Consider the following 17,705-nt stretch of genomic DNA (forward strand, 5'->3'; position numbering starts at 1 on the left):
TAAAAAACAAACAAAAGTAATACTAGAAAGTAAAAAACAAATAGAATAAAAATTTTGAATACAAAAATCAGGCAAAATTTTTTTTCGACAAATGTAAGCAAATGTTTCAGACTGCAAGTAGGCATAACCATTGTTCGAAACTTTGAACATGACCCTTTCATGTGGGAGTTAGAATTAAATTTAGGTCTTCTTGGCCTTATTGCTGCTGTTTGAAGACACACAATTTACAGTCTGGGAAATCCTCTCAATTGCACGCTTATGTTCCGAGGCCGTAAGCGCGCAATTGCACGGTTATCAAAATCGCAGAATTTTTAAACGTGTAATAACAAGCTTATCGAAATTGTTCTGAAACGGGCGGTAAGCGGTAAAACGTGCAATTGCACCCTTTATTATTCTGACACGCAATTCCTTCCGAAAGCTCTGTTGAATTTCAAAAGCCTAGGGCAGTTTTACTCAAAATTTATCGCAGAAGTAGATTCCTTAAAAATGGATTGCCCGTTAAACCATGCCTTTGCCCGAATTAGAGAATTCTGAACCCCTTGAAATCCCTAAGCAATTTCAACCGGGGAGGGAGCGAGCGTAAATTATAACCATGCAATTGCGCGCTTACGCCCTCGGAACATAAGCGTGCAATAGACCTTTTTTCAAAGAGGACGTCCTGTTGAATAATTATGTAGTCCAGCAGAAAAACAATGATAAAACCATGCATAATTATTACAATATGAATGATACAGTAATTATGCATTTGTTTTTATGGCTGGACTACATAATTATTCAACAGGACGTCCTCTTTGAAAAAAGGTCTATTGAGAGGATTTCCCAGACTGTTTAAGCAGTAGACTTGCTTCAAAAAAGTTTGGGTTAATACTACTGTGAAATCTAGGAACACACCTCGTACAAGCATTAAAAATGATGTAAAAGCAAGGTCAAAGATACCTAAAAAATTTACATAAAAAAGAAAAAATATAACAAATTAAGCTTGTTTACTCTCCCAGTGTTTAAACCATTTCAAAATGTCAGGAGAAGTTATTCTTTTGGAAACTTTATGTTCCTGCATTTGACTTTGAAGCTTAGTCAGGATTGAATCGTCCTTTTCATTTACGAATTGGTACAAATATCCAAGTGAGTAAATATCTGTTGCGGTTGATGTTTTTGTTCCCCATACATTGCGTAACTCATAGGCAAGATACAAATATTTTGAATTGTAGCGTACTCGTTGTTTTTCTGTTAACCTGTAAATTTCAGGGCACTTCCGAAGGGTAGCCTTACCAAAATCTATAAACACTGGCACAAGATTCGATTTTAGCATTACATTGTTGCTTTTGATGTCGTTATGTAATACGCCTTGCCTGTGCATGTGCACAAGACCTTTAATGAGCCCATAACAAACTTTTATCCATTCATTCTGTGTTAACATATTGTTATTTTTGGCATTGTATATCGTCATTGTTCCGCAATCATAAAAAATGTATTCCATGACAAGTTTGTCATCAAGAACGCCAAACAAATGAGGAAAATATATAGTCTTTTGGAGACGTTGAAGGATAAGTGCCTCGTGATCTGCATCGAAATAATTTACCGTTTTCCCAGATTTCACAGCACATTGACAATCAATTTTGTTCATCCTCCCCAAATAAACCTTGCCAAAAGCACCATCACCCAGGATGGTATCCGAAATATCTACGACTTCAGACGAAAGTTTATAAGGCGTTGCCTCAAACATGTTCCGTTTTGATAACACCCTTGATTTCGAAGTACTCGTAAGTATTGTAGTGCAGTCTTTCTTAGCAGCCTTCCTCATATTGGTATTTTCCCGTTTCACTTGAATGTTCTCTTCTTTAACTTGGCCATTCTCTTTCTTGATATGTTCATTTTCCTCCATTATTCTTAAATTTTCATCTTTTACTCTTTGGTAATTTTGCTTTAGTTCTTTCTTGTTATGGTTCTTTCTTTGCTTTTTCTTTTGCTTTCGTCTTTCATAAGCAGCAAGGCTTCTCTTAGCTTTTCCCATTTTTACTTCTAAAAGAAAAAAAACATACATTAAAACAAGTTATCAAATTGAGCTTCCATATTCTTTCCCGATCAGATCTCTCCTTTCTGTAAAATGGCGCACTTTTTCGCATGCTCGAAAAAAGTTCTATTGATAATTGCCGTGAACGAAAACAATTCTTATCAATTAAAAACAATAAATCGTAATAGACTCGGCCCCGTACGAATCACCTAGGAAAAAAAAACAACGAATGCTTCCACGAGGTCCGAAAACTTTAGTTGCACAATTTAAACCCCAATCTGACCCGCCGTGCCCGGTATCTTATCGTTTATTGTGACTGTCAACTATACTATATATTACCTGATGTGAATGAAAATTATAACATAAATCCAAAAGATATTGTCTTCTTTTGGGACGAGATGGAGTTTTTACAAGCCCTTATTTGATTTGGTTGGTCGTTAACCAGTAATAAAACAATTTTGTTACTTTTTTTCTAAATAACGCATCATGATGTTTATTACTTCAAATGACCAATTAGTGAAGTATCTTATAAAACTTCATCTCATCTGCTTCTTTTGTTAAGTTTAAGACAATTGAAACGAATTTTGAAGAGATACAACTTAAGAAGAAGATTGAACAATGATGAAAATATTGCTGATGTTACTGAGGTTATACAGGTATGTTTGCTTGTTTGTTTGTTAAACTTTTTTGACCTTAAAAATCATAACCATTATCAGGGATTTAAAGGAGGAAGATGAATTTGGGAATTTAATTTTTATAAAGTATTGACTTGAACTTCTCTCTGCAAGTTCTTTTGAAGAATAACAAAAAACTGATGTAGGATTTCCGCACAAGAGATCTAGGATGAGCAACTATACGACATGTCTCAAAAGAAAAAAAATACAGGATCCTTTTTTTTTAACTTACTTTCAGTCTGAGCTCCTAAGTGATGGTTGCAACCTTGGATATCGCAGTATGCACCAAAAACTTATCATTAAATATCATCTCAATACATCCAGGTGAGTATCTTTGAGTAAAATGTAGGAAATTTTTATTGGACAAAATCGTTATAATTGCTCCTCAAATTTTAAAAGTTTTATTGACTGTAAAAAAGAAACTTCATTTAGATTTGGCTGTTACGAGTGTATCATAAAAATTATGGATAAGAGTTCAAGAAATGGAGACTTGAAATTTAATAAAGTCTATGATTGTGTCATTGATTGTGTTGATAAACTTGCTAATTTGCAACCAAAGTTATAACTAAATTTAGATCAATTAAGATAGACGACACAAAAAGAATTGATTCTTGGTCCACATTTTCCTCTGATATAAATTAAATTTTTTTTTCTTCAAAACAGTCGAGTGAGCAAACAATCTATTAGTTAACTTCTTCCCTTCCACGAGTTGAAGTATCCTTTTTATAATGTTAATATTAACTGTATCGTACATCTTTTGCCCAAGTTCAGGCCTCAAAGCCATCCGGGTTAAAATGTTATGAATGTTAAATCCATTTAATTCATTCTTCTGTCAATTTTTCGAACAACTGGTAACTAGAATTTGTCTGTTCTTTGAAAAAAGATTGACCATAAGTCCTCTTACAAACCATTAAATTTGACACATTATTTGTTATCCTATGTAATTTTTTCTAGGGAACAGGTGAGGCAGATATTAGGCCCTTTGAACCCTGAAGGTGTGGACAGCAGAAAAAAAGAAGGCTTCGACGTAGGACATATGTTTGTAAGGTTAGTAAACTCATTTTTGCACTTAGATTTAGAGCTATTTCCTATTGAATCAGTCAAGCCATAAAATCCCTATTTATTTACTACTGATAGGTAAAAAAACAAAAATATTCAATAACGATTTTACAAAGATTACTCTTTGTAATCTCTGACATTTACCCTCTGTAAAAAGCCCTTTTCAGGAGGGGTTGTGTTGATAGCAAATTTTGTTATTTTTTTTACAATTTTTTACAATTTTATTAGGAAATTTTACTAAAATGGTTTGTTTTATCTACACAATAGTGAATATACTACACCCGTGGGTATTTTGGCTTTAAAATTTCAATATCTGGGTTTCACGGGTAGGTAAAAGGGCATTCCGATGTATTTTACACTTGTTGATTATTTCTTTGTCTCTTTTATGTATTTACCGATCTTGTATTTTTTATTCAGGGCCCAAATGAATTATGGCACATGGACGGATATGATAAGCTTAATCCTTATGGATTTGCAATTCATGGCTGCATTGATGGGTAAATTTATTAGCGCAGTACGCAGTAAAAATTGTGTTCTTGGTAACATTTTTTATTTTAATGAAATCTGCTTTACAAAATAATGTTTAAAATATTTGAGTGGGAATTCACTGAGGAGAAATTTTCTGGGGGGTTCACCAGGTGGCAGTGTCTGCGAGGGGGGATGCTTCACCGGATGAGGGGATTTGCCAATGGGAGTTGTCAGGGAATCATAATAAAATACTGTATTTGAAGCAAAATGTCCAAAATTATTGCAAATTATTGATTTTATGAAATATTTGTCTGGATGTTGAGGATATTGGGTATCGAGGGATAAGGATAAGGGATCGATTAAAAGCCAAATGTCTAGATATATAGGGGCTGGCTGACTCACTTAGAAGGTAATTAAAAGAATTATGAGTGTCAAAGTTCAATAATTTCTAATAACAGTCAAATTACATAAATGTTAAGTTTGACGACCCCAAGGTAAATTTTTCTTGAAAAGCCTTTTGCGCACACCATACAATGGGGATTTTGAGATTGTTTTTATCTATTTTTAGAGAATTGAAGCATACTGGAGCAAGCTTCGGCCAACAGTGACGCAATACTGGATGAGTCATTTCAAGGTGATTAAACTTCCTCATAAGTTACGAAACTAAACCGTTTTGAGTCATTCTTTATAGTTTAGAACATATCTTGAGGATTCAAAAGGGAAACTTTTTAAAATTCTATTTGTGACGTTTCATTCGAAGTTTTTTATCTTGATCCACTAACGTGTATTATTTATCATTCATAAAATAAGGACATGCGTGATTCTGGAGAGCTAGACGAAACAGACGATTTATTCAGGTAAAATCTTCAATGTCTTTATTCTAACCGAATATGCTCAACTGATTTAAATGAAACGAAAAATGTGCGTTTGAAATAAGCTAGACGAGTTAATGAATTTTACTCGTGAAATTGTTTTGCAAAGGAGTAAAATTGTTTGGGGAATTTCAGGGTCTTGGAAATCCAATAAGTGCTAACAATACGTAAGACCAGCATGCATGATTTGACTCTAAAGGCAACGAAATCGTGAAAATATTGTCAAACAAAAGTGACATCGATTCCAGTAAACATTCAAAAAGTATTTATTCAACATTTTTTGAGTTTATTTTTTAGAAATATTTCGCAGATAAGGCCTACTCAAATTTCTGTTGAGACTAAACTTTTGATTTTCGTGGATGACACCCAAATCTGTGAAATCCGCGAAATTTAATCCTCGCAAAAGTGGGGTGACTTTCCCAAAAATCCCTAGGAAAATTAAGGTTTTGGTACTTTTTCAGTGAAATTTCATAAAATGGGGGGAAATGCTATTGGGGGGATTTTTCCCGAAAAAATTTAAAATCATCCCCCTTACAATTAAGCACAGAAGAGTAGTTAACAAACATTTTGATTACTTTTTGTTTTACAAAAAGAATGGTTGTCCCTTTTTATATATCTTAAAAAGTATGGAGGAAAAAGAACGGATAATGCAAAATCTGCATGAGCTGAAACGATTCAACGAAATCGGTGGCTTTAGCATTACAGACGACTTCACCATCAACGAAAGAAAGATTATTAAAGATATGTACCAAAAGGCGAAAAAATGATTTCGTTTGCCATGTAAGAGGAAGCCCTAGAACAAACCTTTGCCTAGTTCGAAAACCTAGGACAAAGACCAAAACAAAGTCTTCTCTGTCCATATCTTCTGACGTCTGGACGACAGATGAAGAATTAGACAATATTTTATAAATCTAAAATTATTTCGTAGAGGTCGATAGACCTGTGAAATATATATGAATTAAATATAACGTGTTTTTACAGGGATTGTCTGCGCTTCAGTTACATGAGCCTGATACAGAGATATTTAGATGAAGCAAAGGAGCTGCACAATTCGCATAGAATCCGTCGTTATAATTTCCAAGAATGTCCGAGTGGACGGCCAAATGTAATTTATGATATCCCAGAAGTTTATGGTAAATGGATTCTTCACATATTCCATTATTACGTTTGGTGTTAAAATCGTTCTGTAATATCTTCGACTTTAGATATTATTCAAAGGCTTCTTCTTTTCATTAATGATTAAATCCTATTCAGATAATTCAATCTTACTCTCTTTTACAAAACTTAGACGCAGGGGATTACATAGTACCTGTGACAGATGAAGATATTGAAATCGCAAATGAAGTAACCACCGAACCTCTACTCAATGGTTGTTCCGTAGAGTTTAATGACTTGGCTCATTTTATTATGCAGGAGTTGAATGCTGAAGAACCAGAGAATGCTGCTGAAGCTAAGCAACTATATCTAGATATGTGCTCTATTATTCGTAATTTTAGATTATTTTTCGTAACTGGTCTTTTTCACCTAATAATTTATTTAAAAGTGGATATTCTTCATTTAAACTTTTTATTTGTGTTGCCCGTAGCGCCACAGCAGAAATGAACAAGTACCCTGTCAAAGCATTTCTACTTTGATTCGAAATTTTTGTGTGTGATTGAATTCCCCTTCTCCAGATAACAGTTGTTAAAAGAACCCATCAAATTTCGCAAATTTTTTTTGTCTATATTCAATTGTTTGTATAAAATTTCGACAAATTTTTAAGCTGAGGATTATAGTATAAACATCCAGCGACAAAGATCAAATTAAACTATTAATATTTGAATAACATATCACATAAATTTGGTACGCGTAAGAATATCTAAGGAAAGATAAAGTGACTCAAAAGACTTCGCAAGTTTGGCGACTTCTTGAAGTCAAAAAAATCTTGGTTGCGACAAATTTAATTTTACCAATATTTTAACCGTTGTTATTTATAGTTGTAGCTGTTGTATATTATTAGTTGTAAAAATAATTGTTTAAACAATCGACATTTTTAGTAATTTCTTAGACCACCCAAGAATTAGAATATACTAGCCAAGAAAAAGAGAGGGAGAATCGATCAACTCGTACTATTCCATTGTATATAAATAATCCTTGATAGCAAATTGCTGCTTGGTTGCTTTGGGAAAAAGGCACGCCCTCGTGAGAATATTAAAGTTGATGAGAAATTTTATTTATAAATTCGCCAAAATTTCATACCGCAAAATTTAAATATATAGGTTATTCGCCAAAATAAATTCTCGCCAAATTTAATTTTCGTTCAATTTAGTCTATTTCTCCTGAAACCATTTTTCCCTCTTTTTTTTACGTTAAGATATTTTAACAAAAACGTTGTTCCACTAAAATTAATTTTAGTGAAATTTAGAATTTTTTTTAAATCGCCAAAATAAATTCCACCATCATTTCTTCTCTTAATTAAGGTAATATGAATGTCCGTTCATTCGTTCGTTTGTTTGTCCGTCTGTTACAAGCTTTTCTCGGGATCGGCGCATTAGTTTTTTCAGATTTTTTGCACAATGATGCAAAATGGTAATGCTCAAAATGTGATGAAGCCAAATTTTCGTGAGAAAAAAATTTAGGGGTAAATTTGGGCTGCCTAAAAATGGGTTTTTTGGACTTTGTGCAAAATCCTGTCATTAATTTTTTCTGATTTTTTTATGCAGGGCAAGTTCTTTAAAAAATGACTGAAACGGTTTTTCCCGGAAAATTCTTTTTTGCCGTAACAGACGGATGTTCGTATTTTGGGGAAATTCCCCTTAACCAAATAGGTATTGCCAGGATCGGAAATCTCTTATTTCGCCCAGTGTTTGGCATTGCCATTTTGCAAAAAATCTTGAAAAACCGTCAACGGAACTTGAGAAAAAGAAGAACCATTTTTTTCGGCGTTTTCGGCTGTTCCTTAGACGATGCTATCGTCTGTTTAAAGGTTAGTAAGCGCGGGAAAGTATGTATGCGCAGAGTCAGGGCGCGAGGGCGGTTTACGGAAAAATAGTGGCGGTAGAGTTTTGGAACACATTGGTATCGTCTACACTGTAAGCACCTCCGCCCCGGGCTAACCACCATTTTCAAATTTATCCCGCCTCCTAAACTATTCCTTTTTTTAGTGATCTTGTGTAGACGATAGGATCGTCTAACTGTTCCTGCAACAATCTTGAGTACCATCATCGAGGATCATTTTATGCAAGTAAGGAAAAAAAAGAATCTTGATATGGGTGTGTCTAATTTTGACTCCTCTGACGTAATCCTTCCACCATATAAGGACACAGATATCTAGCATTTTAATTGCTTTCAGAGCGCGAGATCAAAAAAATTAGGTGGCGAACGCTATTTCGCATCTCTCAAACCAGTGAAATTGCTTGTTTTCACGTGATTTCTTTGGTAGGAAATCCTACCAAAACTTGCATCACTTTTCGATAAAGGCCGCAAATCTAGCCCTTCGGGCTTTACAGATCTGTGTATAAGGGGCGTCATAATTTTTGCCATGAATGATAAATAGGTTATCAGACATACGCGTATCTTATCATGGAATAGGCTGACAAATTGTCATAAAAATCCGTAAAAACGGTGAATTTCGGCATATTTCTGGATATTCTACCAGCCGAATTTCCGCAAGATTTTGGACTCTTTGTGTGAAAAATCAGAAAAAACAAATTATAAAATCTCAAGAAAATTAGAAAAACCACATTTTCCGCCCTAACAACCGGTAATTTTTTTTTGAAAATCGAGCTGCGTCAAATTTTGGGTATTGCCATGTAACAAAAGTCCTGAGATAAGCTATTTTTAGAGAATTGAAGCATACTAGAGCAAGCTTCGGCCAACAGTGACGCAATACTGGATGAGTCATTTCAAGGTGATTAAACTTCCTCATAAGTTACGAAACTAAACCGTTTTGAGTCATTCTTTATAGTTTAGAACATATCTTGAGGATTCAAAAGGGAAACTTTTTAAAATTCTATTTGTGACGTTTCATTCGAAGTTTTTTATCTTGATCCACTAACGTGTATTATTTATCATTCATAAAATAAGGACATGCGTGATTCTGGAGAGCTAGACGAAACAGACGATTTATTCAGGTAAAATCATCAATGAAATATGTCTTTATTCTAACCGAATATGCTCAACTGAGTTAAATGAAACGAAAAATGTGCGTTTAAAATAAGCTGGACGAGTTAATGAATTTTACTCGTGAAATTGTTTTGCAAAGGAGTAAAATTGTTTGGGGAATTTCAGGGTCTTGGAAATCCAAGAAGTGCTAACAATACGTATTTTAAAGACCAGCATGCATGATTTGACTCTAAAGGCAACGAAATCGTGAAAATATTGTCAAACAAAAGTGGCATCGATTCCAGTAAACATTCAAAAAGTATTTATTCAACATTTTTTGAGTTTATTTTTTAGAAATATATCGCGGATAAGGCCTACTCAAATTTCTGTTGAGACTAGACTTCGCGGATTTTCGTGGATGATACCCAAATCTGTGAAATCCGCGAAATTTAATCCCCGCAAAAGTGGGGTTACTTTCCCAAAAAAACCTAGGAAAATGAAAGTGAAATTTCATAAAATGGGGGGAAATGCTATTGGGGGGATTTTTCCCAAAAAAATTTAAAATCACCCCCCTTACAATTAAGCACAGAAGAGTAGTTAACAAACATTTTGATTACATAATTTTTGCCATGAATGATAAATAGGTTATCAGACATACGCGTATCTTATCATGGAATAGGCTGACAAATTGTCATGAAAATACGTAAAAACGGTGAATTTCGGCATATTTCTGGATATTCTACCAGCCGAATTTCCGCAATAATTGGACTCAGAAAAAACAAATTATAAAATCTCAAGAAAATTAGAAAAACCACATTTTCCCCCCTAACAACCGGTAATTTTTTTTTGAAAATCGGGCTGCGTCAAATTTTGGGCATTGCCATGTAACAAAAGTCCTGAGATAAGCTCGAGCATAAGAACTGACACCACCTGTGATATATCCAAAACGAAAAAAAATTATGAAAAAGAAATTGAACGAGGAAGAGTACTTGTAATTTAATTTTATGTCAATAAAATAACCTAATATAACATTAAAAAACTAATGGTGCATCATAAAGCATAAAAGTAGATCTTGCGCAAGTGATTACGAAAATTTATGCTCTTTCACTCTCTCGCATACCTTCAGGGAATAAATTAATGCGGAATTAATTGATGCGAATTTGGCCATTTTTCGCAAAATTAAATTTCGCAAAACTTGAAAATTTCGGTCGTTCGCATTAGTAAATTCTAATTTTTTTCTCTAAAATATTGCTGATTTTAGAGATGTAAACCAAAAATATTCAATTTCTGGACTCAAGGGCAAAGTCACTTGTATTTCCATATTTGAAATTATTTAAAACGTAATAAGCGCCTAAAGCAGTTGCTTGAATGCATTAAAGATCCTTCCATAAAAACCAATAGCGCTCCGCAATGCATACGTCATAATTATTACTTTTCACTTATTTTGACATTTGTACGAGTTGCAATCCCACAATTCAACGCGGCTCAATTAAAGATACATGCAAGTTGTTATATATGTTATATATGGAACTCGCACAAACACATTAATAAACCGCATTAATAAATTCCGCAATAGCTCTAAAAATGACCCTAGTCGCATTATTTTTTTCCCGCAAAACATAAATTTCTTTGGGGGTCACCCGCATTAATAAATTCCGCATTAATTATTCCCTTAAGGTAGGTGCCAATTCTTCTCAAAACTTTTGATGAAGACAATCAAATAAAACAAAATGTCAAACCCCACCGAATGTTATCAGGATGGGATATAATGGACAATGAATTGATCCATTACGACAGGGAAGTCGTATCGAGCATAGGAATAAATGATAAATTTTGAAAAAAATAAGACATAAATCAGCATACAATAACATAAATACGAAAATAAAAATAGAACTTTGTGATGTTAGGAGCCATAAGGGATTCGGTGTCAACATTGTTGTCAAGGGAACACAATTTCAATGAGCTCTTACGTTTTACCAAATGTTAATTGTTAATTCCTTTAGCAAAACAGTAAAACTAATGACAAAGCTCAAAATAATATTTCATTTATCACAGTCCAATAAAAAGGCCTAACAAAATGTTAACAAAAGAAAGAGTGTAAAAGTCAAAATATTCTTGTAAAAACCTCTTTGCTATAAATATTAAGGAAACAAAGATTGGGCAACCAATAAACTATGATGATAAACAATGTAAGAAATAAAGAGTCAATAATTACTGTCACACCTCAAAAACATAGGAAACAGAATGTTACCAATTTGAAAACGACAAAATGTGAAAATTAGAATTTTACAAATGAAATTGATACAAGTTTTAACGCATGTTCCAAGTAAAAATCAATTTGAGGATCCTAACCAAGTTTGACAATAATGAACCCATTTTCGTTATCTATTCATCCAAACCTTAATCGCTAGGGTAATTACAAACAAACTAAGAAAATACAGAAATACCCCTGTAAAACATTTACTTCAGACAGTATATTGTCAACAAAAGAACAGAATAAATAAATCGTGAAAGATGACGGTAGAGCTCGATCCTAATCGTCGTGAAGTCTCCAGGATAACTTGTTGCTTAAAACTGAAAGAAATTCTTGCCTAAATCTCATGAAACTCGTGACCATTCTTGGCAGAGTTAGGATTTTAAAACATGTCGAAGATTTAGGTGCAAAATAGGTTGCTTCTACAAAGTTAACTTTAAGCTTTTCTCCTTCGACGAATGATGACGTCCCAGTCGTGAAGCTAACAAACGATGCTAGTTCATCTTCACTAACACTTTCTATAAAACGATGTAGATGTGTGGTGATTTTGCCATCGAGGACACAGTGCTCATTAGGGTCTAGTGTTTTAATGATTGATTTTGCACAAGGTTTCGTCGACAGCAAGCAAATGTCGAACATTTCTGGTGTGAGCTTTTTCCAGAAAAGACCCATACTTTCGACCATTGTTTTGAAAGCAAAAAATGGCTGTTTTATTAAAAGTCGGTTAGCAGTTTCTCTACATAATCTGAATATGTTTTCACTGGTAGGCTTTTGAAAACATCTAGCTTCACTTAGAATGTTTGTGATAGATTGAACACTATCTACCTTTCCATCGGCAAAATCATTAATAGTTTTGCGTTCGTTCGCTGGCAGGTAGTTTAGAAAACTACGTACAAGGTCTTCATCATCTAGATTTCCAAACAATTCAAATTTCATTGCGAACTAAAAGTTAATGAAAAAAATAGCAATTCACAGATGTTCCCTCCCTTTTGTGATTTTGAGAAGGCTCTATGCACTACGATTAAAGTATGTATATTAAGCTGTTAGATGTATTGAATTATACATTTTCTAATTATAACTGACTATTTGAATAATATCCTGTTGGTATAATTTCTTTCTTCTCATCCAAACACTCCAGAACATCTAGGTACCTGCCAGAGGACAATCTATCATGAAATGGATTTGCCAAGTGGAAGACATCGTCACATACATGACAAAATGATTTGTGACAATCCATGCAATAAAGATCACCAAGTCGATCACAACACACATTACAATGTCCATCCAAAACTTCCCTAGCCTGCATTGTCCTCCAAATATTCTTCCTCAGCAAATCCCAATCTTCTTGGCAGGATCTTGATCTTTCGAACCATGACTTCTTCTTCTATTTTGTTTTGACAAAGTTAAGAAGCGTTTCTAACCAACTATTCACTGAAATAAATTAAAATAGCTGATCGTTATTACTCTGTTACATTAACACCAAAAATGTTTTTTTGCCAATTTTCCCCCTTTTTTATGAGGGTGGATTTAATCTTACATAGAGTCTTATAACAGTGAAAATTTTAAACAATGTTTTTTCCTTAATTGTCTTCAAGAAGGGATGATATGATACCTACTTTTTGTATCACTTTGTGAATTTATGTCATTTAATTCATTATCGATGGTGTCCACATTTTCTGCAATTTGCCAGTTTGAATTTTCTACATCAATGTCCAAAACTTGCTCATCTGCAGTGATTACTGATGAAAATAACAAGAAAGAGTTGAAATTTCAATACATACAACACACACAACTCTATTTAGATTTAGGTACCTCAATATTACCCAGTGTATAAAATAATGTAACTGCACATTTACCAGTATTTGATATTCTTCTTTTCATTCGATTGTTATGTTTTGGTCTCTTCAGCTTGAAGATCCTTTGACCTAGATTATCCAAAAAAAAGAGAAAGAATGCATGCATTTAAAATTGAACAAGACAACAAAGCTTAGCTAAAAATTAAACCTTTCAAAAGTTTTTGTGCAACAAAATTCAGGCTGAAAAGTTTGAAACAGGGATAAATCTCTTTGGTCTGTATTGATGACAAAATTTAGAGTTTCAGTTGTCCCGCACAAACAAAATATACTAACCAGTTTCAGCAGATCTCTTGAGTTCAACAAAGCAAATCTCTGATTTTTTCTTGGATTTTGCTTTAGCTTTAAGTGATTTGTTAACTGCCACAATTTGTTTCATCAAACCAAGACCTAAACAAAGTGATGTGTAGACAAAGAATTTTTGTAATTTTGAGGTTTTTAGCAACCTTCACAATTTTCCATGGGATGAATATATCCTCTTTACAAATAAATAACAATTTTTCAAATCCATTCATGTTAAAAGAAAAGTTTTAGTGATTAAAATGATGCTATCCAGTGATCTGCAGTGTTAAGGAAAGTAGAAAAATAGAAAAAATACCCGGGGGGGTACTTAGGCAAAATGGGTGCCGGGTATGTGCGAGCCATAAGGGTACCTTTTCTCAAAGGGGTACAAATTCAAATGTTATTCTCTGAAAGGGCCCCAAAATCACAAAAATCAAAAATTTCTCTCTCAAAGGGTCACGATTTCCAAGAATTTTGACCAAAATTTGGTGAAAATCAAACCAAAATTTGGAAAAAATGGACCAAAATATAGGAAAAAGTCTCTCAAAGGGTCCCAAAATCACCAAAATTTTGTCTCTCAAAGGGTTGATTTTCGATTTTCGGCTCGGACATACCCGTCACCTCGCAAACCTAGTACCTAGTTCCCGGGGCCCCCGGGAAAAATTAATCAAACCTTCAAAATTTCATATCTTGTATAGCCAAGGTGATAAGTCAATAGTAGTAAATTTAGTTGCAAAAAAAATGGTGAAAACATGCTTTCTTTGCAAAATACTTTTTATATATGTCCAAGGCAGCTAAAATACTTTGTTTTTCAAAAGTAACTGAAGCCTATTCCCAAGGGCAAAAAAAAACATTCTTGGTTTTATCTAAAACATCAGACATAATGCTACATGGATGATATTTTTCAGAAATATCAGATGTTACAACTCAAAAAATTCTTGAAATTTATAAATTCTTGACCAGCAATCATGATCTAGATGACTGATAAATGATAGATTAGCACTATTGATCACCCAATAAAATTAACTAATAAATATTAATTAGACATTTAACAAACCTTGATTATCATTGCCGATTTTTATAATCTGAATGCAATATTGCAAATCATTTAATCATCAATTATCAATCTCATATCATGTAATCCAGACTACTGTCTTAAAAAATCTAAGAGTTTGATTAAAATTCAATGAACTTCTGCAAAGTATGACAACAGAAAACGTTCAGCAAACCTGACAAATATTATAGTTCCACAAAGTTCGACCAGTAAATTAGTGTGCAGAGACTTTAGAGCTTTGAGTAGTGGCCATCAGTTTAACAGGCACATCATGTGCATTATTTCTTCAGTTTTTTAGTTCTGTTAGTTCGATTACATTGATTACTTCAATCAAACTCAATAATCAGGTATATAAAATTGTGAGTTCAATTAAGTTTAATGACAACAAAACTTAATAGAAATTTATCGAGCAACAAAGTTTGATTCTTTTAAATTCTAAAAAATTGGTTTATGATTAGTTCCATTAAAAAGTTATGTTTTTTAAAGGAGGTTATTATTAATCTTAGAGATTTTTAATTAATCTTTAAGATTGAATAGAGCTTTCGGGATTCTATGACATCGTCTTAGAAAAGTTCAGGTTTCTTGGTACTTGGACAAAATATTTTTTGTGGTTAAATTTAAGATTGGACATGATAATTTTTTAAGGTCTTAAATCATTCTTGTGTAAATTTAAATTACATAAAACTCATTTTTTAGATTGAGATATCGGTTTTCATGTTTCATATCAGACCAGATATCGGTCTATTTCTCTTTTTGGTTGAGGTAAACAAATATTTTGGATTTCTTTTTGTTTTCGATCAAAGATTGCTTCACGTTCATATCTATTCAATGCCATCAAAGGGTGATATATTGCACTTTTCTGCCATACTTTTCACTCATTTTTTTCCCTTTGTTTTACTCAAAATTCCAGTCATCAAATTGAATCTCTTGTTTACAGATTGAAACATGTGATCAATTACAATCTAAACCTTACAAAAATTCGCCTTCGTCTTTAAAATGTACATATTGGTTATTTGGTAAAATACACTGTGCAAAGTATGGCAGAAAAGCGCAATGTATCACTCTTCGACGGTACTAAAGAGCTTGTATATAATTCAAAAAAGCTGAGTTAGCAAACAAACATTGTCTCAAACCAAAAACTTTAAGACACAGTATGGTGTTTTATATATGCAGTAATGGTCATACATTAATCAAATAATCTTAATTCAAATATTGATGTGTACCTTTAAAGAGAGTACCATGGATAGGTGATATCGTGAAGTCGGGTAACTTGCATCAGTGGAGGGAAACTTGCATAGCCATCAAATGACTGATCAATCAAAGCAGCAAATTTTCAAAACAAATGAACTACGCAGCTCTACTCTACCATTTTTGTTTTGATTTAATGTTATATTTTAATGGGCCATTCCAGGTTTTGTCCATGAATGGGGGGGGAGGGCGGACGACACAGAATTTCCGAGAGTAAATTGGTTTTGAAAAATTCAGAATTTCCAAACCTTAACAACAATGAAATTTCAATTCAATCATTAATAATCAGTCAATTTCGCTCCCAGGTTCAAATTTTTATACTTACTTACTTGGATAACTTGGAAACAAAGGACCATAAACGATTCTTCTTTGATGCTGACAGTCAGTGTTTCTTTTTCAGATTTATCCACAAATATTCAGGCATATTCAGTCACTTGCCTTGTCACCACAATTTATGTAAATATACAGGCAAAACGTTAGCCTCCACTGATGCAAGTTACCTGATCCCCAGTACATTGCGCTATCTGCCATCATAAACCTTTGCACTGTGTATTTTATGGAATATAGCTGAATATAGCAATAAATGTACATTTTAAAGACGAAAGTGAATTTTTGTTACGGTATGTGTTTTGATTTGAGTTCTTCCTGATTGATATATTGACTTTTATCTCATAATCAGATCACAATCTACTATCATGCCTTTCAGTGGTTAATGCTTGTAAATGCATAAAAATTAGGCGCTGTGGACTGTGGACTGAGGTTTGATTCCCACTCGCAGTGGTTCACTTGGCAAGTGAATGAACCTTCGCCAGAGTCAACCCATGCCATGTGAGGGGAATTGGGTAGTCAGTTCAAGGTGCTGACAGGACGTTAAAAAACAATCACAAAAACTTGTTTTTCCACCACTCGCCTCCTTATGTTGACAAAATGTGACAATGAAAATGTTGAACACAAAGAAGAAACTACTTACTTGTCTTTCTTGGTCGCTTTGACTGTGATGGCTGTGAGGAACACTGCTACTCACCATCATTATTTTCTGCCATAAATAAGTAATAATATGTTGATCTGTTCCTGTATGTTTAAAAGAAATTCAATTTGAAAGTAGCCATTTTAATTTTAGATAGAAAGTTCAAATCAAGACAACAAAGCAAAGCTTTTCGAGTTGTGCAACAATGGATAAAACTCTGTTATCTTGATTTTATTTCATCCAGCAAACAAGATATAAAGTTGTACACTGACGGTATAATAATTACTGTAGGTAAAGGTATACTGTATACTTTTTGCTTGTCCTTGGGTTAGATACCCGGGTTTCTTTTTAACCGTATAGCGGTATTATCATAGTTCCGTAGTTTTGATCATTAAATCAACAAAAACCATTGATTGAACGATTAAATCGAAAAACATGACAATCATTGATTTAACGTTCGCTACTATGAAACACCGGCCATTTCTTAGGATTTAAGTCAGTAATTTGAAACAATTTACAGTTTTTGCTACTGATTAAATCTTAAATTTATCACATCAATAACAATATGTTGACCTCCAATCCTGCCTCTTTTTCGTATTTTTTTTGCTTGGACCCTACTAGAAACTCATTTCAAAGACAGAATGAATTAGAACTAACTAAAAACGCACTAACTGTACTTCAGATTAATGGTATTTCAACAAACAGAAACTAAGCAATAAATTGATTTGCTCAATTATCGAAACACCGCCAAGACAACAACACACTGTAATAATTTATTTAGCCAAACCAATGAATTTTAACTTTTGTTTCTACCTCTCAAGGTGAAGGTAAAAGAAAAAAGGATTCTTCGAAAGAGACGGTCAGAGCTCAAACTGCCCAT

The 17,705-nt window shown here is 33.5% G+C and overlaps 1 protein-coding gene and 2 long non-coding RNA genes across 4 annotated transcripts; 1 reads left to right on the forward strand and 2 right to left on the reverse strand.

Annotated features, from left to right (window-relative positions):
• Positions 1-973: 973 nt before the first annotated feature.
• On the reverse strand, positions 974-2,011 carry LOC136807504 (uncharacterized). The gene has a single exon (XM_067064088.1). It carries the CDS (start codon positions 2,009-2,011, stop codon positions 974-976), a length of 1,038 nt encoding a protein of 345 aa, XP_066920189.1.
• A 563-nt stretch (positions 2,012-2,574) lies between these two features.
• On the forward strand, positions 2,575-3,688 carry LOC136807513 (uncharacterized). The gene is made up of 3 exons (XR_010846687.1): positions 2,575-2,667; positions 2,924-3,009; positions 3,640-3,688. It is a non-coding gene; the product is annotated as an uncharacterized lncRNA (long non-coding RNA).
• Positions 3,689-13,077: 9,389 nt separating this feature from the next.
• Positions 13,078-16,887, reverse strand: LOC136807514 (uncharacterized). Of its 2 annotated transcripts, XR_010846688.1 has the most exons (4): positions 16,829-16,887; positions 13,551-13,664; positions 13,278-13,346; positions 13,078-13,160 (listed from the first exon to the last, which is right to left on the reverse strand). It is a non-coding gene; the product is annotated as an uncharacterized lncRNA (long non-coding RNA). The 2 variants fall into 2 exon arrangements; XR_010846689.1 differs by lacking the exon at positions 13,278-13,346.
• Between the last annotated feature and the right edge of the window lie 818 nt (positions 16,888-17,705).

Source organism: Clytia hemisphaerica, unplaced genomic scaffold (genome assembly GCF_902728285.1).
Source record: "Clytia hemisphaerica strain Z4C2 unplaced genomic scaffold, Clytia hemisphaerica genome assembly, whole genome shotgun sequence".
In the NCBI taxonomy this organism is placed as follows: Eukaryota; Metazoa; Cnidaria; class Hydrozoa; order Leptothecata; family Clytiidae; genus Clytia; species Clytia hemisphaerica.

Bases quoted from the DNA above. Each gene is read 5' to 3' on its own strand.
- LOC136807504 (XM_067064088.1), bottom strand. From the start codon at position 2,011: ATGGGAAAAGCTAAGAGAAGCCTTGCTGCTTATGAAAGACGAAAGCAA.